At 43.9% G+C, this 25,254-nt stretch overlaps 1 protein-coding gene across 2 annotated transcripts in view; it reads right to left on the bottom strand.

The window, feature by feature from the left end:
• Positions 1 to 25,254, bottom strand: part of LOC124605594 (cyclin-dependent kinase 14) — a 719,551-nt gene that overhangs the window by 117,489 nt on the left and 576,808 nt on the right. For both annotated transcript variants that reach the window (XM_047137382.1, XM_047137383.1), the window contains exon 3: positions 3,881 to 3,913. In XM_047137382.1, coding sequence (XP_046993338.1) covers positions 3,881 to 3,887 — 7 coding nt within the window. In that variant the 5' untranslated portion in view covers positions 3,888 to 3,913. The remainder of the gene's footprint in view (positions 1 to 3,880; positions 3,914 to 25,254) is intronic.

The raw sequence follows: 25,254 nt of genomic DNA, 5'->3' as shown, positions 1-25,254 counted from the left end.
AACTACCAACGATTAAAGCTTTCAGGAGATGTAACATGCTAGGTACAGTCATCAAATACTTGTGGTTGGTTTAGCGCAGTGAGTAGCCCCATATTCAGAAAGGAAGATATGATATATTGGTGGTTCACGTCCCCGTACATCCAAATTTTTTTGTACTAACCTTCGCGTTAGTAATAGATTCTGACAGTTCCTTATTAGTTTAATGTAAGTATATACTATAATATTGACAACGGCCTTACTGCAGTGGATATACCGGTTCCCGTCGGGTCACCAAAGTTAAGAGATGTCGGGCGTGGGGCGGCACTTGTGTGGGTGACCATCCGGGCTGCCATTTTTCAGGGTGCACTCAGCCTCGTGATGCCAACTGAGGAGCTACTCGACCGAATAGTAGCGGCTCCGGTCAAAGAAAACCACCAGAACGACCGGGAGAGCGGTTTGCTGACCACACGCCACTCCTATCCGCATACTCAGTTGAGGATGACACGGCGGTCGGATGGTCCCGATAGGCCACTTGTGGCATGAAGACGGAGTGCTTTAATGCTATAGTACTCGATGTTCTGTAAATGTAAGTCCGCTCTTCTTGAAGAGCGAGTTTGTTCGATTGGCTTAATCTACACTACAGCTTGCACTACTTGCAGAAAATTATTTTGCTCACTCTTCTTTTAAGTTTTGTACTTCACATGTTGTAAGGATTCTGCTATTGAATAGGAACAGTGATCTAGTGAGAATGACCGGGGTTTACTAAAAAGCGGGAATGTTGAAATAATTTTTACCTCATGTGGAGAACTATTGTAAAGCTGTAACGCACTATTAGAAATGGAACTTTTCTAAGCCGATGTCCTTACTGACTGGACATGGTACTCTCTTTTTTGCGTTATAATATGTTCACAAATATTGAAGTTTTTATTTATACTTCAGACAGAACAACATGACTAGCATACGAACAAGCGAGGAAACGTGCGTTTTAATAGAGTTAATACAATAAACAGTGTGATTTACGAGCCAGATACAGCCGACAACTGCCGCTGGAGTGCGTTGCAATCGCATATATCACGTTGGGGCGCACGTACCGTATGCACAAACCGCATCGTTCTCAGCGTTCAGCAGCACGTTGAACTCGACACGCTCAACGCTGACATTGGACAGCTCGGTCCGTCTATACAAACCTTAGACATGTGGACGTTGGTGCCCCCTGTTTGCACTCTTGGATGCAAGAATAATCAAAGGCATGAAACAGATACTCACTGGCGATACAGGCTGATTTATTAATTCCAAATCCTTAAGTACTATGCAAAACGTGACAACTGCGAATACGTCCGCCCACACACGTACAACAACAACCTCCATAGCTCCTCCAACTCAGCGTTTATTCTCCCCCTCTCTCTGTTTATCGATACACACACACACACACACACACACACACACACACACACACACACACACACGCTCAAAAAAAGTTTTGCATCACCTTGGTTCCGAGAGTTCCGGAATCTGTACATAAAATTGGAATAGAGGTCAACATAAACATCATTTCCTCCCTTTTTATTGCTCATGAAAACCACACATTGCCATGTTGTACCACCATGAGATCTCCAGAGGTGGTGATTCAGAATGCTGTACACATCGGTACATCTAACACCCAGTAGCACGTCCTCTTGCATTGATGCATGCCTGTATTCGTCGGGGCATACATCCACAAGTTCATCAAGGCACTGTTAGTCCAGATTGTCCCACTCCTCAACGGCGATTCGGCGTAGATCCCTCAGATTGGTTGGTGGGTCACGTCGTCCTTAACAGCGCTTTTCAATCTATCCCAGGCATGTACGATAGGGTTCATGTTTGGAGAACATGCTGGCCATTCTAGTCGAGCGATGTCGTTATCCTGAAGGAAGTCATTCACAAGATGTAAGATGTGCACGATGTGGGCGCGAATTGTCGTCCATGAAGACGAATACCTCGGCAATATGCTGCCGATATGTTTGCACTATCGGTCGAAGGATGGCATTCACGTATCGTACAGCCGTTACGGCGCCTTCCATGACCACCAGCGGCATACGTCAGCCCCACACAATGCTACCCCAAAACAGCAGGGGACCTCCACCTTGTTGCAGTCGCTGGACAGTGCGTCTAAGGCGTTCAGCCTAACCGGGTTGCCTCAAACACATCTCCGACGATTGTCTGCTTGAAGGTATATGCGACACTCATCGGTGAAGAGAACGTGATGCGAATCCTGAGCAGTCCATTCGGCATGTTGTTGGGCCCATCTGTACCGCATTGCATGGAGTCGTGGTTGCAAAGATCGACCTCGCCATAGACGTCGGGAGTGAAGTTGCGCATCATGCAGCGAATTGCGAACAGTTTGAGTCGTAACACGACGTCAAATGGCTGCACGAAAAGCATTATTCAAGATGGTGGCGTTGCTGACAGGGTTCCTCCGAGCCATAATCCGTAGGTAGCGGTCATCTACTTCAGTAGTAGCCCTTGGGCGGGCTGAGCGAAGGATGTCATCGACAGTTCCTGTCTGTCTGTATCTCCTCCGTGTCCGAACAATATCGCTTTGGTTCACTCCGAGACGCCTAGACACCTCCCTTGTTGATAGCCCTTCCTGGCACAAATTAACAATGCGGACGCAATCGAATCGCGGTATGGACCGGCTAGGTATGGTTGAACTACAGACAACACGAACCTTGTACCTGGTGGAATGACTGAAACTGATCGGCTGTCGGACCCCCTCCGTCTGACAGACGCTGCTCACGCATGGTAGTTTACATCTTTGGGCGGGTTCAGTGACATCTCTGAGCAGTCAAAGCGACTGTGTGATACAGTATTCACAGTCAACGTCTATCTTCAGGAGTTCTGGGAATCGGGGTGATGCAAAACGTTTTTTGATGTGTGTGTGTGTGTGTGTGTGTTTTCTCAATCTGTCTTCCTAGCAGTCCGGCTTATCATGTGGAAGGAGAAATACGGAATATTTGGATTTGGTGTGCTGTCAACAACGAGGTTGTTACTGAAAGATAGCGATGGAAATCGGTCATGTTATCTCACAGGAACCATCCTTGAATTTGCCTTAAACGATTCATGCAGACTACATCAAAATTGAATACTGATACAGGATGCAGAATTGAATCGCCTTTCTCCCGAGTGCGGTTCCAATGTCTTAATCACTGCGCCACCTAACGCGATTATTCCCGTTGAAGCTACTGCAGCGATTTCGTCTACTGCTTTACCATCACTTTCGTTGTCTTCCGTTCCTCAATCCTGATTGAATATCCTTAAAGAATTTCCATTTGAAACGCGTCAACATTTGCACACTATTCAGGAAAATCTTTCACAGATCAGTTACGAACTGATATTTTTACAACCACTTAAACTCAATATTACGTTAGCTTCCACCAAATAATCGTCTCCGAAATCCACCAACATCTACTATTCCAGTAGCCAACAGTGCAAGGAAAAAAAAATAGGTTCTTCAGATATTATCGTGGATACAAAACTCATTTTCCTTATGACTATGCGGACTAGTATTAAACTACAGCAATGTGTAAAATGTTCCATGCGGAAATGTTCTGTGTGGGTAAGCTACATGCTAAGATCTATGATATAATAGCTCAGGTTACACTAGAACATACAATGCATGCTTCTAACTGCTGCTTTGTTCAGATGTCATATTCCTACCATAGCAACAGAATGAAAACTACGAACAAAGTTACAATTGTTCTTCATTCCGGTATTCATGAAAAACAATAAATATGTATTGTTGGACAAGGGTGAGAGAGAGGCGAATTTTGTAAATAGGATGCAGCTGCTGTAGTCCAGGACATCACGGTTTAAACAACAGTGCTACACTGATTTGAAAAGAGAAGCAAACTTTCTCACTTACCTGACATAGCTCCGCCTGACGTCGACCTCAGACCTGTATAGAAGAAGAACTTATAAGTATAGATTCATCTCTAGCAACACAAGTAAGTATGATACAGTGCTTACGCAACAAGCTGTGACTGCAGAGCCGCCCAATAGCAGTGTAAAATATGACTGGCTGAGCCGGCGTTTGACTTACAAAATATGGAGCCCAGAAATGAGACGAGCGAACGGCGGCCTGTGGAATTTGTCGCGAGAGCGGGGTAAGTAGGTCGGACACGCGACGCCACGCCCAGCTAATACGTGGAGTAGCCGGCAGCACGCACGCGACGTAGGCGAGCGCCGACGCGTCCAACGCGAGTTATGCTGTTCCCACGTACACCGAGGAATCCGCAGGCGTCCCATCTAAGATCCGATTTAGAGTGATTGGTATACTTCTACAGTCCGATTTACAGTAGTCTGCATATCTCTACGACAGCTACCAGGCTCGACCGCTCCCGTCACCAACACATCACTGGCAGTTGTATAAGCACTGTCGGTTCCCAATGTCAACCACCCCCGCTGCGCAAACCATTAAGCCTAAATGTTCTGAGCAGCCGCTGTAGTAGGAAATCCGCGTAAAGTGACTGGGTGTTACAGTAATCTTTTTAGCAAAACTTGTTAACCCCTGTATAATCTCTGCCAGTCTCTGCGCCCTAAACAGTGTGATAATGATGATGGTACACTGGGGGTATGAATTAAAAAACGCCTTCAGTCACAAGCTTTCGTGTTTTATTAAGTACACGATGCATTTCGGACCCTCTGGGTCCATCATCAGGTATAATTTGTTTTAATACATGCTTTATTTTTTCCCTTGAATGAGGTGAAATGCATACTCCTGTCACTAAAAGGTTTGATGTTAGGTTATGAATTTCGAAAGTGAAATGGGAAAATTTGTGCGAAACAGTGGAAAAAATGAACAGTGTAAACTTACCACATAATCCAAGAAAAGCGTTTTTAACGTTTTAGCACCAGTATACACATATGTGGAAAGTTTACACTGCTCATTTTTCCACTATTTTGCACACATTTTTCGCATTTGACTTAAATTCATAACCTAAAATCAAACCTTTTTGTGACAGGAATATGCATTTCACTTCATTCAAGGGAAAAAATAAAGCATGTATTAAGACAAATTACAACTGATGATGGACCCACAGGGTCCGAAATGCATCGTGTACTTAATAAAACACGAGAAGTTGTGACTGAAGGCGTTTTTTAATTCGTACCTCCAGCATATTGAATACAGACATGTTTGAAGCTGCGAAATACCGATAAAATTAAGATGATGGTGATGTGATTGTTATTATTATTGTGGTGGTGGTTCAAATGGCTCTGAGCACTATGGGACTTAACTTCTGAGGTCATCAGTCCCCTAGAACTTAGAACTACTTAAACCTAACTAACCTAAGGACATCACACACATCCATGCCCGAGGCAGGGTTCGAACCTGCGACCGTAGCGGTCGCGCGGTTCCAGTCTGTAGCGCCTAGAACCGCTCGGCCACACCAGTCGGCGGTGGTGGTGGTGGTGGTGGACGATTGCGGTAAGGCCGCTATGCTCAAGAAATTACCACCAGATCTACGATAAATAAAACTCAGCAGTGATAACTGTAAGATATCTATTCCCTTATTCGTATCTTTCACGGCCAAGTGTCTCTATAAAACCAGCTGTGTTGATGTAACCACGGCGATCGAACCAATCTTTATGCTGCGCAGGTTAGAGTGGACATCTTACTCCCAAGGAACATGCACCTGAAGACTAAAACTGGAAATGCGTGCCTACCTGAACATGCCCTGTGAAAATCACCAACCTTTCCATTAAAACCTTTACACTCAGTTAGTGTCAACAGATATGAAAAGGATTCGAAAGCATACACTGATTACACTGAACTGATAGGTTTATTGTCTCTAGTACAACGCACGGCACAGGTAATCATTGCTTCTACCGATCTTTGCCAACGTCTGGCTTTAAGTTCTCAATCCCGTCCACGATCAATGCTACGTTTAATGGACCTATCGAACTTGTCACAGCACGCGGCCCTGTATCATCCAACCACATCTGACGTCCAGTCACGACTTCCCATTACTCACTGCCTTCCGTGCCACCCCTGCAACAGTTGGCGCCAAACCGAGCATCTCGATTACTGGGGTTCCCCAGGTGACAATGCTGCTGCGCTAGGCCGCTATATGTAAGTTTCTCTTTGAAACTATATATCTAACCTTACACAGTGAAACAAACCGTCACGTACGGAAATCCGTCGAGAAAGTGGCGGACAGCAGCACCCACACAAAAGAGAAAATCCGCTGCGTGAAGGGGAAAGCTTATTTGAAATGTATGAAGACACCGACAAGCAAATATTTGCAAGACACCTTGAGGAAATTGCCTACAAACTTAAGGTAGATGAAAAAAGCTAATCCTCATTTACTTGCAGGAACCGGAGACCACACTGTGTTACTGTACAGCATTACTCGCGCAGTCAGAAATAGATCACGCGGAGTACGTTTCAAGGAAACAACAATTCCGAAATCCTAAGCTGCCTGGAAATTACTAGCAGAAGTTTATTGATCGCGAGCAACGCGGAAGCGGTCGTAGGCGGGAGCGGAATTAATTAGGAAACGCCAAAAATCGTCAAATCTGCCTTCCCCAGGAGCCACCCGGGGCGCTGCGAAAATAACTGACATTTGACAGCGTCCGCTGGGTAATAGCTGACGGTGGCGGTGCCGGAGGCAGGCGCTCTGCTGATGAAATAATCTAATCAGATACCAGCGCCGGTAATCACGTTCGAAGAACCAATTAAGTCGGTAACCGCCGCTGCCGATGAATCATTACTTCCACAACCCTGCCGGGAGTCTAAACATCGAGACACTATCGACTGCACGGCTATGAGGTGGTTGTGCGACTCTCTTCCTAATTTGTAAACTGCATAGGGATGCTGAGGGACAAACATTCTCCACGCATTCGCCAAACACAAACCCTTTCATCGGATTGTCACAGGGTATAGCGTGATTCATCATTCCCGATGACTCGTTTCCAGTCATCCACTGTCCAGTGGCGTCGCTTTTTTTCGCCACCTCAAGAGTCGCTTAGCAGTAACTGCAGGAGACGACGAGCTCCTAGACCATTGCACCTCATTGTTTTTAACTCCCTTCGCACAGTCACTATGCTAGCTCGACTGCTTGTAGCACTTTCATTCCGCTAACTTCCTGCGATCTTTTTACAACCACCCTCCGCCAATATCAACGGTCCCTGCCCGTCAATACGTGAGGGTCACCTGGTCTTTGTTTAGCTGTGGTTGTTCCTTCGCGTTTCCACTTCACAGTCACATCACCGACAATCTACTTGGGCAGCATTACAAGTGTGTAACTAGGCTGTTTAGGTTTTTATGTTGGTAACGCCACGTAGTGCTCTGTATGAAAATCACTGACTGTGCTGTGTGCAATCTGTGGCATTGTTGGAACATTCGCTATTGTAGTGTTGGGCAGATGGATGTGAACAGCGCGTAGCGTTGCGCAGTTGGAGGTGAGCCGCCAGCAGTGGTGGACGTGCGGCGAGAGATGGCAGAGTTTCGAGGTCGGACGATCTTGGACGTGTGTCCATCAGAAAAAGGAAATTTGTAAGACTGGATGTCATGAACTGATATATGAGTTTTGACACTATTAAGGTAAATACATTCTTTGTTCTCCATCAAACTCTTTCATTTGCTAACTATGCCTATCAGTAGTTAGTGCCTTCAGTAGTTAGAATCTTTTATTTAGCTGGCAGTATTGGCGTTCGCTGTGTTGCAGTAGTTTGAGTAACGAAGATTTTTGTGAGGTAAGTGATTTCATGAAAGGTATAAGTTATTGTTAGTCAGGGCCATTCTTTTGTAGGGATTATTGATAGATTGCGTTGCGCCTAAAAATATTGTGTGTCAGTTTAGTGTTGATCAGAATAAGTAAAGAGAGAAATGTCTGAGTACGTTCAGTTTTGCTCAGCTGTTTGAATATCAAATGACGTAAGAGGTTTACCAGCATTGTCAGTATCAATTTTTCTAAGGGGATGTTTCAAGTGTTGAATGTCTACTGTCGATTTGTTACTCATGTGACCTCCAATGACCAGTTAACGTTCCAAGTCACTGAGATCTCCTGACCAGGTCATTCTTCTGTTCCTATTTCTCTGCTGACAACACAATACTCGCCGTTTCCTTTTATACTGGCGGGTCCACCTCTCGTGAAATTTTGCGGTCAGTTCCGCATTTCCAAGGGGTGTCCAGATACCTTTGATCAGACAGAGCATGTATATAAGGTTGTATACAAAAATTCCCACTGCTGTGGACGTCTCTCCTCATTTCCTCTCTCAAGCGCCTAAGAACATCACGACAGAACTCCTTTTTGACAGTCTGACTACAAAGGACGAACTCGTTATGAATACTCCCGTCAATTTAAAAAAAAAAAAAAATTGGTTTTATGCTCAGTTTGGCCGAAGGGAATGTGGACTCTTACACTCCGACGATTGCTGTTTAGTTTCAGGATCATTGGCGTAAAAGCAATTCTCGTCACTAGCAACAGCCTTTGAAAGGAAGTCTGCATCGTTTTGGATCAATCGTAGCACAGACTTCGTCGCAATCCCTCTCACGTTCAATTCTTCTGACAGAACACAATCGTACGTACCATAACATACTCCTTATGTCTTGCACAGATCTTGGATGGTCTGTCTATGATCTTGCATTAACTTAAAGTGCTTACTCCGAAAGGTTGCTTCACATATGGTGCGTTTCTGCATTTCGTGGTTAAATAATACCTTGTACAGATCTTTCAGGTAAACCATCGTGAACTCAGGCAAACACGACAATCGAAACATACTCATACTCACCAACAACTGACTGGAGCACTCAGTGTGCAGCCCCAGTTGCCATACTGATTCAAGAAAGATGTATGGGAAGACATCTGGCGATATTTCGGTGTAGCTAAAAACATCTGCGCACAAAACTTGAATTTCGGGAATTTTTGGACACAACCCCGCAATATTAACTTTATGACCGGTTTAGACTTTACGTAGTGATCATATTATATTGTGGTTTATACGTCAGCAGTCTGAGGATCACCTTAAAGGTTTCAAACCAGCCATAAAGCTTAGTGTTTTACGCCATCAGAACTGTTAAAAATACATTACGATAATTAGCTTCTGCCATTGAAAGTATTTCTGCAAAAGAAGTTAAAAAGCCCAAGGCACTCTCGTACTGAGGTGGTGAATTACTTCTGACTCGGTATGAAACTGTATTTATACATTTGTATCGTGTGACGATCAAAAAATATAAACCGAAAAAAAAATCGTCATAAGCTACGTCTGATGCACAGTTCTGCACGAATGATTTGAAGCCTATCAAATGTTATGCTGCAGGAGACTGCTGAACATTAGGGATTGTTAGAGTAAGAAATGCACACATCCTGCGACGAGAAAAACTGTCTAATAAATAACGTAATGAATGGAAGAGAGAAAATGGATTGGAGAATATTACGATATGAGTGATTGCTAATATCTTTACTTGAGAAGACAGTGCAAAGAAATTAGGAGGGGCAGGTGTAGATAGGAGCATATAAGGGAGATCGTTGACGGTGTAGGATGCAGACATTATGAGGACATATTGAGGATAGCTGGCGAGTGACAGGACTGGATAGCCACATTATCAGTTCAACCTTAAGGACAATAATCGTGGCCCCAGAACGGTTTGGAGCCCCGTTTGTGTTGTTAAAGGCAAGCCTGATATGAATGGACGTGAGAGGGTGAAACCTAATGTCAGCATAAAACCTACTCTTTTCGAATAGCATCAAGGAGGCGGGTCAGCTTAACATCGCCTTCTGAAGGACGGACAACAATCAACAGCGTTACACGAAAGGTTTCGCCAACTTAACTGACGCCGGGTCTGGTGACATCATCTCCTTTCTGGCATTCTGTCGCGTCTCCACGTCGACCCACCTTACTGCGTTGATTCCATCTAACTGATTGCAACATACACACCACTTCACTGCTATCACGTCAGAAGTGAAGGGTCACGTGACCGCCTGGTAAGAGATCTACACGATCTAAAGAGCTACAAAGCGACCAGTGCGCTCTTTTGATGAACTGATTAATATCGGACTTTTCAGGAGGAATAGTAATTATTTACAGAGGTGGCAGTATAGACTTATTCGAATAAACATTCCATATAACGCGTATTCAGGTTGATTGTTTGACTGATTTGGGGCAGGGGACGAAACAGCGAAGTGATCGATCCCATCGGATTAGGGAAGGATGGGGAAGGAAGTCGGCCGTGCCCTTCCAAAGGAACCATCCCGGCATTTGCCTGAAGTGATTTAAGGAAATCACGGAGACGCGGGATTGAACCGTCGTCCTCACGAATGCGAGTCGAATGGGCTAACCACTGCGCTACCTCGCTCGGCACACGTATTCACCCTTCAATAGTTACAAAGAACAGCTGGTTAGAGAGGTAAGTCTTCTTTTCGGATTTTGGTGTTCCAATTGCATTGGTTTCGTTTATTATCATTTTTGTTTTAAAGTTCAAGTTGTGAAGTTGTGCTAGAGTTTAGGTAACTGAACTTGTCACTGCAACTGTGATTTATTGACCATTGTAACATGTAGTTTAAGGATGTGGCGTATATTTGTACAGGTTGGCCAGAAACAGTCTGAAAAGCTTCTAACGGTGTTGCAAGTGAGGGTATACTAAGAAATAAAGAGGTTGTGCTGAGAAATGATGGTTAAGAAAAAAAGTTGATACGTAGCGCCGTTCCAGAGTTATTAATCATTGCAGGTAGCCAATCAAGTCGTCGTGCCCGTAAATTCAAGCAGCCTGCCAGAGGCGGTGTCGCTAAATTTCTTCTTCGGTTGGTTTCCTCAAAGCAAACTTAGCTATTGTTCACCTAGCTCAAATTTATCACTTCCGGAAGCGCGTGCAAGTGTTAGAATTTTCGCGCGCAACGATTTCATTGGTTAACTGCAATGCTGCATAACTCGGAAAAGGCGTTACGCTTTGATTCTTTTATTAACAATTATTTATCACCACAAGCTACCTTGCAACATCCTTATAAGCTTTTCAGATGTTTCTGACGACCATGTAAATGCCGAGTGATAATAGTGTACTTTTTTTTTTAATGGAAACGCTGCTGATCCTTGTACAGAATACGATAGATTATGGAGTGTACCAGACTCAAGAATGTTTACTCGTTTTTTCACTACAGTATGCGAGACTGATGCAGTGACAAGCAATCATATTTCATCTAAACGTGCAAATGAACAGTGTGTGGAGGACGTAAGAGCTATTACTCAGTTGGTACAACACCGTCTTTCAAGAAGCACACGCAGAAGTTTAGCGCGTAGCGGTGTTCCACTTACAAAAATACGCGGAAATTACACACGCACGGTCTCTATAGGGTGTCCCAGAAATGTTGCGACAAACTTTGGGGATTGCAGTCGAGGATAGGAACCCCTATCCGGAAACGTCTTCCAACGGTGCTACAGACCGTCGAAGTTGTAGGCGCCGGCGCTGGCGCTTGCTACTTGACCACCCTATCGGCAGCAAACGTGATTCTCTGCGCTGACAGACTGCAGGCGTTAAGTCCCGCAATGCTGTTTGTTATCAAGTGTTCGTTACTGATTGCCACGATCGCCAGCGCAGAAGACGGAGCTAGCTGCTGCGTAGAAAGGTTTTGTCTCATATGAATGCGATGATCTGTTACATCGATGAATGATGGCTCCGGACACGGGTTTCCATCCACACAGTTTATTGTTCTCCTGGAACTCTCTAACTTCCATGTTTTTCGGTATACAGTAGCAAAAACGCAGATGGAATACCATGTCCGAAACCGCCATCCACCAAGGCAACAGTGCATCTCTTATTCATACGAGACACGGCTTGTCTACGCAGCAGCTTCCCTGCTGGCGATCGTGGCAATTAGTCGCGATTACTGAATAACAAACAAAGCTGCGATATGTTTCGCCTACAGTCCCTCAGAGTACAAAGTTACTTTTGCTGCTGAAGGAGTGGCCTGATGGCGACGCTCCGTACACGGGTTCGCGTGCTCGATTTATTCCTCAAAATATCTTCTACAACCCCTCGACGTTTATTGCAACATTTCTGGGAGACCCTGCATACAATCATTTACCCACGAGAAAGAGATGAAGGTGGACGATTGGAAATTTGTCTAGTATGAGATTTTCACTCTGCAGCGGAATGTGCGCTGTTATGAAACTTTCCTGGCAGATTAAAACTGTGTGCCGGACCGAGACTCGAACTCGGGGCCTTTGCCTTTCGCAGGCAAGTGCTCTACCATCTGAGCTACCCAAGCACGACTCACGCTCCGTCCACACAGCTTTATTGCCGCCAGTACCTCGTCTCCTACTTTCCAAACTTCACAGAAGCTCTTCTGTAAACCTAGCAGAACTAGCACTCCTGGAGGAAAGGATATTGCGGAGACATGGCTTAGCCACAGCCTGAGGGAAGTAAATCTGTGAGGACGGGGCGTCAGTCGTGCTTGGGTAGCTCAGATGGTAGAGCACTTGCCCGCGAAAGGCAAAGGTCCCGAGTTCGAGTCTCGCTCCGACACACATTTTTAATCTGCCAGGAAAGTTTCGTTGGAATTTTGTCGTTGACCAACAGCAAATAGCCGATTAATCCCGTTAATACCGTTATTGATGAAGTAACAAACTCGTAACGGTATAACTAAGTCTCGTGACTTACATCTGTGGTCCGTTTCAGGAACACTTCTTGTACATCTGGTGTAGTGTGGTAAGAAAGATAATAAGTTGATTCGGCCTGTTTGTTATCACATCATCTTACAGGACCGTTTTATCTTGATTTTCTTGAAAACGAGCTTTCAGCGTTGCTGAAAGAATTTATTCTGGCTACAAGGACGGTCATATTTTTCCAGCAAGTTGGGGGGCCTCCACATTGTGGTCATCAGGTGACTATCATCGAAACCTAATATTCCCCGTAAAATGCATCTTCATAAACAGTCACGTTTCTTGGCCACCAAGATCCCCAGTCTTTATCGTTTTATATTTCTGCCTGTAGGGATGGCTGGAAGGCGAATTCTACAAAGAAAAAGTAAATACGAGAGACGAATTGATCATTCGGATAATGAATAGCGCCGCCCTCGTAAAAGAATGCGAAGACGACCTCAGGAAAGCTAAGCGTTGTGTTGTCAAGAGAATTCGTAAGTGCACTGAAGTCGGAGGTGGAATTTATTGCAATAAACTTTCAACTTAATCATTTCCATTTGCTTAACACCATCTGTGAGCATTTGTTTGGCTTATATTCTAACAGCTGTATCTCTGTAACCAATAAAAAATGGACGCACATTATATGGAATTTTTTACAGTAATTAGTCTATACTACCAGCTCTTAAAGTATTTACCATTCCTCCTGAAAAAACTGTGTATTTTGCTCGGTAACATTACCTCGGCAGTAACAGAGATTAGTATTTGGAAACACTAATCACAATGGTTGGTGAGGGATGTGACGTAATATCTGAATGTCTGAAGTAACATCATAAAGTTTCAAAAACTAAACTCTACGAAGTGCCACAATGTCTTATGATAGTACGCTCCATCCGCTCTGTGCGACATCAAACCACGCGTCCGAAAATATATTAAGAATAGCACAATGCGAAAACAGCATAGAAATGTTTGTCTTGAGACAATTAGTAAAACTGACCAGAACAGGGTTGTAGAGGCTCACTAGCTGGGATGTTCACTAGGAGAGATTTCACAGTGCTTACAGGTCTCCATGTGGAAAGGTAGCAATAATCCTACGAAGTGGAAAGTTTGGGAAGCACCAAACCGGACCGTTGCTGTGCTAGGCGTAAGAAAATGACCACCGAATTCTAATAAATTGATTGATTAATTGAAGGGGCTTATTGGACTAAAGGGCGAGGTCATCAGTCCCGCGATTCCAAAGTTACACACGGAAGAGAGGGGGTCCCCTAAAAATGTACGGATCCAGCCAGAGGAGTCAAACTATTAAAACGAGGAAGTTAACAAACAAATGCAGGAGAATGTATAAAAGGGTAGCCCAAATCTAAAAACTGAGAAAACAGAGGGATGAAAGAACAGTCTTTGCAAGGGAAAGTGGTCACGGGTCCCGGATCGAGAAAACATGAGGAGAGGCCCCAACTACAACCACTGTGCCCCTGCGCCAGCAGTGAAGCAAAACCTTACATCTGAAAATGAAAACCACTTTCACGAAGGAAACTGAAGACCAGTTTAACCATCCGTGAATCGTCTGCTAATATTAAATTTAAGGAATTTGGAAGAATATACTTAGTACGATGGGCCAAAAGGAGGGGACATTCCACCAATATATGGGATACCGTCAGCCCGGCTCCACAATCACATTGCAGGGGTGGTTCGTTACGCAAGAGGAAACAAGGAATGAGCCTGGTATGATCAATGCGTAGACTCCTTCCGAGAGGAGAGGAAGGAAGAGCGACAAACTGCAGTAGCCTCTCGGATTTTGCGGAGTTTATTACTGAGAGCAGTAACGCACCAGATGTCATTCCACTTTTGGGCAAGAAGACATTTGATGTAGATCGGCATAACTACAGCTGCAATCATGAAAGGGAATGGGGGATAAGTACCTCCTTCTCTAGCCAAACGATCACCCAGTTCATTCTCTGGGATGCCTAATTGACTTGGGACCCAGAGAAAGGAAACTGAGCAGGCGGCACGACCAAGGGCAGAGAGAAGGTCATGGATAGCAGAGACCAAAGGGTTGCATCAGTATACAGCCTTAAAGATGCTCATTTAGTCAGTACATATTAAAACACTGTGGAAGGAGGCCTGAGAAACAAAACGGAGGGCCCTGTTGATGGCTAGTAGCTATGCTTGAATACACTACATGATCCCAGCAACAAATGGTGTTCTAAGCCAGTAGGAGACGTGAAAGGGTATCCCGCCTTATCTACCGTCTTAGAACAATCAGTGTAGGTAAAAGATGCCGGAAAACCATCGGGGCGACAGAGATCTTAGGACCCTGGAACAGGTCGGTCCTAATCTGTGGTCAGGTACCTTCCAGGGGAGTTGCAGGGTGGGAGAGAATACATGGAAAACATTCCAGTGAGTGGAGATGGAGATCCGAACAGAGGGAAGTCAGACGCATCCCAATCGGCAATCCCACCCGTGGAGGGTTATCAGGAGGGAGACAGTCCTCGTTTCCAAAGAGGACTGGGTACACGGGATGGTCAGGGAATCGGCGAATGGTGATTGCGTAAGAAACCAGAAGTTGGTTTCATCGTGTCTGTAGAGGGGTAATCCCCGCTTCGGGAGGAAACTGACAACTGGACTAGTGGGGAAAAGCACCAATAGCCAGACGCACCCCACAATGGTGAACATGATCAAGTATTTTCACAGTGGAAGGAGCCGCTGAGCCATAAACCTGACTATCATAATCTAGTCTGGACAAGACCAGAGCACTGTAAAGATGGATAGCACGATCTGCACCCCAAGATGTGTGGGCCAGAAGGCGAAGAGCATTAAGCTTCTGCATGCATGTAGTCTTCAGGTGGCTATCATGGGGCAACCATGTCACCGTTTTATCAAAAATCAGGCCCAAGAAACGGGACTATGCTACAACACCGAAGAGCTGGTCACCTGAATGAAGTTCTGGATTGTGGTGTACTGTGAGTCGACGACAAAAATGTCCTCCGCGTTTTGGAGGGAGAAAACTGGAAGGCATGGGAGACGGCCCACACAGAGGCCCGTTGGATGGCACCTTGGACCCGGCGCTCAGTAGATACTACCGAGTGGGAGCTGCACCAGATGCAAGAATCATCGACATACAACGCCGGGGTAACCATAGGCCCAACACAGGTTACGAGCCCAGTAATGGTTCACACTAAAAAACAGAAAATTTAGAAGTGGAGGTCAAACCTCAAGCGGGAACCTAAACGTCAAAAAGGATGAAAAAGAACAGGCAGAAGGAGCAAAACTGCAAGCAATACGGGGAACCAGGTGGATAGCAAGATCGACATAAATCAGAACACCGAGGGATGGGAGGAGAGGAGAGCGGGGAAGAAGCGAGGAAGGAGCGAGGATTGGGAGGGAGGGTCGGGGTGAAGGAAATGCAGACAGGGAAGGAAGAATGGGCTGCAACAGTTCGGGGCCCTGTGCGCGCCACACACGAACTCACGAAAGAACCGTGAGCCCCTGGGGGGGACTGAACTCTACAGTATGCTTTACTAACAAATCGTGATACCTGAGCTGCTGTAGTGTCCAGGCCAGTTTAACTACAGAGATCAGTGAGGAAACGAACTGTCGAGCCGCGATCGGACTACGACTCAGGAGCATGCACAGCCTGACGCAAGCCACCGATCATAAGAATGAATGAGAGCTATGGGTGGGAGTGGGTCAAACAACGCCGTCACTGTTCGGTACAGGAGTGCAAGACGGTTAAATGAAGTGCTGTCTCGCATCTCATGGCGTGGTCTTCAGTCGTGTAGATCTAGCCAATGTCCGCAAATAATTTTGGCAGAATGTGTTGTGACGACAGTGATTTTCGGTGGAGGTGGAGGTTGTTTTTCTTGTTTACGCCCCAGCAAAGGCAAAATTATAAAATGAATTCAGCTGCTTGCAAAGCAGTTACGAGTGAGATCAACTGGCCGAAAACCATGGCAATAACTGTTTACAGTGCATCAGTAAGTATGGAAACAATTCTGCTTTCAGTGAATCAGCAGCTAAAGAAAATCCTTCCTTGAAGATTACAAACTGCAATAATAAGCTCCTCTACTTGCACGGCTGGAACCCTTGAAAACGATGTACAAGTAAGTGGCCGCTGACAACTGGCTGGTAAAAATTGTGCTGGCTGTATAAAAATCTCGACACTGCTCTTCAGGATATTCAGTACAGTAATACGGAAAATTGAAAAGAAAATCTACGGCGTCCAATAGTGATAACTATCCTCAAAAGTTGAGGAACGCCGAATAGCACCCAGAATGGCCATTTCATGTGGTGTAATTAACTTTACTACATTACTTTAGTTACTAGCCTGGATTACCCTTGCACTCTGACATGCATACGAACTCTCTTTTTCCTGTCGACAAGAAATGGAAAATGTAACGCGAACTGCCGAAAATCCATCTGTATGTAAATTTTTTCCGAGGGATTCCCGAAAAAGGAACAAAATTGACTGGCAATTCTACTTCAGGGTGCACAGGAAAAAGAGGAGACTAGTAGCTGACGATTCAAATCTCGCCTCACACTGGCACCGTGCCGCGCGCTGCGATCCAACAAAATTGGCTGCAAAATGAAAAAGAGCCAGTTTCGTGGAGTGTTCCGTAGCGGCCGTGTGTCACCAACACTCACCGCGTCACCAGGCTACCTCGGTGATCCCTGCTGCAGCTCGAAGCTAATAAACCATTTGCAGCGTCCAATTGAGAGATATTAATATAAACCGCTGCATTGGAAGTGTCTTCAGTATTTACGCAGCTACGCGGCGTACTATTTAGCAAAAGCTCAAGCACTTGTAGACAGCTGTCTCGCAGTAGGATACAACCGCCATTTTCATTTCGAAACTAAGTCTGTAGCTACTTTAGCTTCCATGTATCGGGTAGAAATTCTAAAAGCCGATAATTCAGCAAACTTGAAATATCTTATCCGAAACTGAGTTTCGTTATAAAAGAAAGTCTGCGACAACGTACTATATCAAAATCAGCTCTGAAGTAAATTTTAATCATAGGTTGACAGTCGCGAAGACTGAGCCAAGGACAGCGAACGATTCCAAAGCTCACGAGAAACTTGGAATTGGGCTTTCTAAACAATTCAAAACTCTGAAACTGAGCACGCTTTTGTAAGTCTCTGAATTACCTATTTTTATATATCAGCAATTCTTTTTTATACTTTGACGTCGTGGTGAAAATTTTTTTCGCAGTTTTATTAATTAAAACAAAATGTAAAAATAGCTTATCAGTATTTGAAGAACTCTCTGTCCAAAAGACGTTAGGTTTTATAGGTACAAATACAAAATGTTTTATTACTGCACTGCTTTATCAAGTCATTCCTTTTTGAATAAGGATATTTGAGTAATTTTGGACAGGAAATGTATTTCATAAATGATCTTTTAAAAATATGTCAGTTCCTTGCGCAGTATTAACGTTGTAATTATCTGTGCACTAAATTACGTCTCCGTTACTTCGCATGTAGCGAGATGGCACTATTATTGTTTTCAGAACATCTAGTACTTATTTCTAAAATCACTTAACTTAACGCGAGAATAGATTTGCTAGTATAGTGCCACGTCAGTAATATAACACCACAAGTTCATTTTTATAGTACTTACTTTCAGTAAATACTACTTTTACTAGCAGGTCGCGTTTAGATTATATCAGAATTTAATTTTTTATCTTCATGGACCTGAAGCAGACCGAAACCGGTAATACAGCGTAATAGTTGTGTGACTTTGTTGAATAAATTGCAGGCATCGGTGGGGTGAGAGCAGACCGAAAGAAACATATTTCTATGAATGTAATAACACAAGATTACTAATTTATTTAATGAACGGTATACAACATGTTTTGCGAAACTGATGCTCACACTGTGACGAAAAACAATGAACAGCTCACTACACACATTTTTCAAACTCCCTTTCTCTTTTAGGCGAATCCTGACGTGGCGTCATCTATTTGCCACAAGAAAACTGTACGCAAATAATCAAAACTCGGAAGTACGAGTATCCCGAATAGAATTAAAGCAAATCGGAGGCAAATGGCAATCACGAAGGTATAAACTGAATTCAGAAAGGAAACCTCGTGAATTCTGATTCATCATAACTGAGGATTACAAATATTCGCTAAAGCATGTGCACACCCTACGTAAGTTTTTCTGCATAATGTTGAGATCGTATGACAACTGTATCTGAAAAAGTGAAAGTCTGTTCCAACTATCACAGCGACCTTACAGAAGCTGGTGTGCCACTAATTTCCACCAACTCGTCATAGAATGTACCTTCACCAATGGATCACCATCGACAATGTCCTATGTTCTCATTTCCAATTTAACTGTCCGAACTTCGAAGGATAATGCACCCAAGTGGTAGAACTTTGTGTTCAACATCCACTAATTATCACTTTCCCGAAAAAGCAGACATCATGCATTCATATGATTGATTAGCCTCGATGGGCAATGAATCCACAGCCTTAAGTGCGGATGCACAGTTACGTTCAAACTCCAGCGGGAATCTAAAATTAGCGAGCATGGACGACGTGGACGGGGAATGCGGATAGGTGACGCTGGGTGGACACGTGGATCGCCCGAGGGGAATGCGGAGATGGTGCGCGCATTTGCGATGTACACTGTGTCTGGATTAAACAGTGGTCACTGCAACTTCCTAGTAAGCAGGAGATCGGGGGTTCGAGTCCCAGTCCGGCACGTATTTTCACTCGTCGCATGAAGTCCTGATGCAGCTGATATCATCAGTTCCTTTCCTCTCCTTTTCTTTCTCCCCCCCCCCCCCCCTCCACCTTCAATTTACAGAATCAAGTTTTTATTGAAAATAGAGCGCAGTGCTACCTCGTTCCGCGAGGTAGGAAATTAACAGCGGGAAACGTCTTCGCACATAGTTGTGACGGCTTGCTGTCATTAAGCTTAATGTCCATTACAAAGGTATGAGAGCAGAAGGCGACGCGTCATCCTCGTAAGATGTTACAGTTTACTAAGTCATTGGCCAGCGTGAGGGAGATGAAGGTGAGGACAGTGGGATTTGGACAATGTACATCGAAGAAGGAGACACTACAAATGGATCACAATATCGGTAAACTAAACGGAGCATTCAAAACCAAGCTTCCGAAGCGAAGTGTTACAATCAGCGGGTATTAACAGTTTTCACTTATGGCAGTGAGACAGGGAATCTTAGCTTGAAAACGATTCAACAACTGAGGAATCTCAGTGAGCAAGGAAGAGATGCATGATAGGACTTACTATGAGGGAAAGGAAAACAAGCAAATCGACCAGAGATCACAGTAGAACACGTAGTACCAGCTTCAATGAAAATGAAATAAAGCGGGTGAAAAAAACAATAAATCTTCGAATCAAGCAATTCCATTATTGCCTAAAAACAGAGTTCTAATGAAGACACTCGAATCATCGATAAGGCGTTTTATAGACTAACGCATCGCATTAAAAAAATTACTTAATGTCTTCCAGGAAAATCATATACTACGTTTCTTAAATCTAAGTGTGCGCCCCAATGGATGCTTTTCGACGATATGTAAATCCGACACGGAAGTCACACAGCCATAAAGATATCGTTCCATATGAGAAATAACCGGGCACTCTCTTGTTGAAATTCGGGTTCAGGGCAGCGCTTACGGCAAGGTATGGATTTGCACTCTTCTACTCCCAAACATTCCAACAGCTACATTCCGTGTGTCTGTCCAGGATATCATTAAGTCTTGTTCCGATACTTCGATTGACAACCTTTCAGCCGTTTTCAAGGTGAGTCGCTTGCCAGATTTTTATATCACTTTTCCCAATACTGTGATGCAGTCGCGCATGCGTCCAGGATACCAATGTTGGAAAGAAGAGCGTCAGTCATACGAGACAGAGAAAATTTCTCGCGCATAAGACCAAAACAAAGCAAGCGCAGAACCAGTGAATCCACAGTGCTTACCAAGTATTTGGTTGATTGTTATGGATGGGATATGTTGGAATGCCAAACAGTGGACACTTACAACGATATTTCCTTTAAGAGCGCAGGCGTGAAATAAGAGTTTCCATTATTCGTCGTGCTAGAAACACTCGTCCCGGTTGCGTAGGTTGTCTGCTAACAGTATTTCCACAACTTTCTTGACCACTGAATCCCAGAAGGATGACGCTGTAGCCAGTACCTTAACTTTCCCGATATCCATAAAATAGCTAGCGAAAATACATTTTCAGCTACTGCAGATCTATTAGGCTGCAGAAGGCGGGTGTATCAGTGGCGTTCTACAGTGCGTATTATTTATCCTTCACAGATTCCATAGCGTACCTCGTCGGGGAAGAGATGACGTTATCCGTCCGAATGTTGGACAAGCAGCCGGCCGAAGTGGCCGTGCGGTTCTGGGCGCTGCAGTCTGGAACCGCGAGACCGCTGCGGTCGCAGGTTCGAATCCTGCTTGGGGCATGGATGTGTGTGATGTCCTTAGGTTAGTTAGGTTTAACTAGTTCTAAGTTCTAGGGGACTAATGACCTCAGAAGTTGAGTCTCATAGTGCTCAGAGCCATTTGAACCATTTTTTGTTGGACAAGCCATCGAAGCTGCAAGCAAGGTATTTAAGTCCATTGAGCTTATTACTAAGATACGGCAGCCGTGGTGTTATACATTCGTGGTACATTTCATTCAAACTGTAGCTGCTAATACAGATTACTTGTAAAGCAAGCTTAAAGACAGAATGCGGTAAACATTTCAGCGTTTGGGCTTGACCTCGGAAGGGCTGTATCACTTCCACCTTACAATAGCAGCCAGTCTCCCTCCTATTACCTGACAATGAGTTGATGGCATAACTCGGACAAAATCAGATTGGCCTATCAAAACTGGCTACTTTTTCTCAGCATGAAACGTCATTAAAAAGGTCTATTTTTAATCTAATAAGGATCTGGACAAGTCGACGGTCTCTGTTTTAGGAAAGGGCTTGAATTTTGCTCCTACGCCGAAGCCCTTGCCATTAATATCTGTTATCAGAGGAATTAAGGAAACCATCAGAAAACTACCCGATGACGCCGCTGAAGGAATAAGGCGTTAAGTATGCCGAGCGCTAACAAGATCCTGTCCACGAAAGATCATATCCGAAATTAAGCACATTTTATTAGTTTGTTACAAATTTTTGGAACTTAACACCTTAGTCAACCATGACTAAAGTACCTACTATTGACTACAAATGACCAACAGGAAGTTTGAAGAAGGCGTAGAGGCATTATTAAATAGTGCTTAGATTTTAAGCTTGCGCTAACCTACACTTACTTTTTACTTGATAACCAATATTTTGAACAGACTGATGGTGCTGCAATAAGCAGTCAACTCTCACAAATAGCAGTTCATTTATTTATTGAGGATTTTTAAGAGAAAACACTGCTCTGCAGTTTGAAAACCTGCAGTGTTCTGGGGATATGTCGATGACATATACATAGACTGGCCCCACGAATTTTTTGAACATCGAGACTTCCTTCACGAAAATAATAAATTTGCAATGGACGAGAATTGAATGACTGTCTACCGTTTTTAGATGCATTAGTTCGCCGTAGGAAAGATCAGTTTTTAGGACACAATATTCAGCGTATGCACACACATACTGATTTATACTTGCAGGCTTCCAGCTACCATCACCTTCGCAAACTGTAAGTGTACTTACAGCTTTAGTACATAGGGTTCAAGTGCTGTCTGATGCTGACTTCGGCGAAATATTCCATAAGAATATATGAACGAAACAGCATATTAAGCGAGCTCTGGAAGCGAAAATGCCAGACCAATAAAAAGGAGAGCAAGAAGAGACAGGTGTAAAGTCTACGTCATTTTTGCCGTACATGGGAAATATTCATTCAAACACTGTATTAATAATGAAGAAGCATAAAGTGGATGTGATCTTCCTTCCCCCAGCCAAGATAACAGCCCTTCTGTGAAGGCAAATATATTCGAAACTCCTTATGAGTGTGGTACAGGGCACATAGGACAAATAATAAGCACTGTAAAATACGTTGCATCCAACATCCGCCTTTTACAGCTCAATAAATCTGCAATGGATGAACACAGTATTTCGACTGGGCCGTTCCATGGATCATGAGAACATTGAGGTACTAGCTACAGCCTCATCTTACTGGGATTCAGTGGTCAAGGAAGTTATGGAAATACAATGACCAGAAAATCCGCTCAACCGAGACGAGTGTTTCAAGCTCCCTCATTTAAAGCCTGCGCTCTCAAAGAAAATACTTTTCTAAGTCTTCAGTGCCTGACATTCCAACACGTGCCATTCATAATAATCACCCAAATACTTCGTAAGCACTGTGGATTCGCAGACTCTGCGCTTGCTTTGATTTACTCTTAGAGGCGTGAAGTTTTATCTCTTTGACTGATGCTCTTGATACCAAAGTGTTATCTCTCGGACGCAAGCGCGATTACTCCACAGTATTGTGTAAAGTGGTTTAAAAAGCTTCTGAACGACTCACTTTGAGAATTACTGAAAGGTTATCAGTCGAAATATTGGAACAAGAGCCGGCCGAAGTGGCCGCGCGGTTCTAGACTGCAGCGCCAGAACCGCGAGGCCACTTCGGCCGGCTCTTGTTCCAATATTTCGACTGATAACCTTTCAGTAATTCTCAAAGTGAGTCGTTCAGAAGCTTTTTAAACCACTTTACACAATACTGTGGAGTAATCGCGCTTGCGTCCGAGAGATAACACTTTGGTATCAAGAGCATCAGTCAAAGAGATAAAACTTCACGCTTCTAAGAGTAAAACAAAGCAAGCGCAGAGTCTGCGAATCCACAGTGCTTACGAAGTATTTGGGTGATTATTATGAATGGCAGTCCGGAGCCGCGCGACTGCTACGGTCGCAGGTTCGAATCCTGCCTCGGGCATGGATGTGTGTGATGTCCTTAGGTTAGTTAGGTTTAACTAGTTCTAAGTTCTAGGGGACTAATGACCTCAGCAGTTGAGTCCCATAGTGCTCAGAGCCATTTGAACCATTTTTTATTGGAACAAGAATTAATAATGTCCAGATGCACACCCGAAAGGTAATGGAATATCTGGGCGTAAAGAGTGCAAATCGCTAAGAAATCTTCAAGAAACACATTCCAACAGCTGTTTGGCCAAGTTGAGATCTGGAGCAGCTGAGACTGCTAATGATATTCATGGTTCCGGTATTACTCTTTAGAGTGCAAACAGATAAACCATACAGTGCACACCTGATTGCCGTCCCAACCCAAGGAAAGACAGACGGCCCAAAAAATTGGCTCGTACGCCACACTCACCAATAATTCTAGTGTAGGATATCAGAGTTTCAGTGCCATTTTCTAGCGTGCGTTTGGAGCCTTACACTAGATGGAGCCACAATTCATATTTGGCCGTCAGAATTACTACTGATAACTATGAAGTCTCAACAGCAAACGTAGCCACACGGAAGATGTAGAAATTAAAATCAATAACCTTCTTGAATCGACACATATAACGCCGAAACACGATTTTCAGAATCTTCTCGGTATCTCCAGAACAGCCTCATAGATCTCCAGTCACGTCGTCGGATGGGAATGTACAGTAGATAGTTTCTCACAAACTGACTTATGCCTATGCCACTATTACATCTCTATATATCATTGAAATGCAATGACACTCTTGGAAGTCTTCAAGCACGTCTTTAATTTTATATCGTTTAGAGGCTCTTGGTTCAATTTCTGATAGGTGCATAACATTCTGGTACGTGACAATCGTTTGGTCGTATCAGTCGGATATTTCAATTGAATATTGATTATTGGAAATGTATGCGTTAACATGATTTTCCCCGACTGTTTCTTCCTAGAGCTGCGTTTTTGCTTATTTTTTATTGATTTGAGTTTCGACGCGCAAAATCGAAGGTCCGCGATAGTGACATGAATGCTCAGGTAGGTCATCTGGAGAAATACAGCACAACATAAAATGTTACCTGTGGAAGTTCTTTTGCATCCAGTAGCTGTGTAAACGTCCACTAACAAATTTACGTGCGACAAACTACGACTAATATATTTACTGATACATTATGGCCCGTTACACAGATACTAAAACGGGCTGTGCTACTTCTATACACTCTTCTTATCCTATTACCAATACTGCGTTATAAGTTCGAAAGCATAATAGGTCGATATTCATTACTGCTAACTACACGTATGGTCAGTTAGCCCCACATAAGGCGGGTTTACCTCCTAGCCAAGGGGAGGCGTAATCCTACTGTGTGATACTACTTTATTCTGCCCAACCTAAACCAACAAAAAGTAACGATATCAATTAACAACCCTATAAGACAGAATCTACGGAACTAGTGCTTTTGAACAACTTTAAGTTTCAGACTCTGAGCAAAAAGTCTACAGACGTACTCCACTACTGGAGCAGGCATACTACTACAATAAGAGTTTATAATTCCTGGAGAGAGACGGGAGAGCCTCTGCCAGATACTTACATGCTTGTTTAATATCAGTGCTGCCATCCGTTGCTCAAAATACGACGCAAAGCTACATTTTTTGACTGTATACCTGAATAATTCATTTTAGTTTGACGATAAACAAAGTCTTCAGAAATTCCCGTTACAGACTTCCAGGACTTGTATTGGGGAGTGAGTATATAATATTTTTAGTAGAAACCGATGTCCGGAAACGTAACGTTCCCGTTAGACGA

Source organism: Schistocerca americana, chromosome 3 (genome assembly GCF_021461395.2).
Source record: "Schistocerca americana isolate TAMUIC-IGC-003095 chromosome 3, iqSchAmer2.1, whole genome shotgun sequence".
NCBI lineage: Eukaryota > Metazoa > Arthropoda > Insecta > Orthoptera > Acrididae > Schistocerca > Schistocerca americana.
Note: the sequence above shows the minus strand (reverse complement) of the source record. Positions and strands in the feature narration are given on the sequence as shown.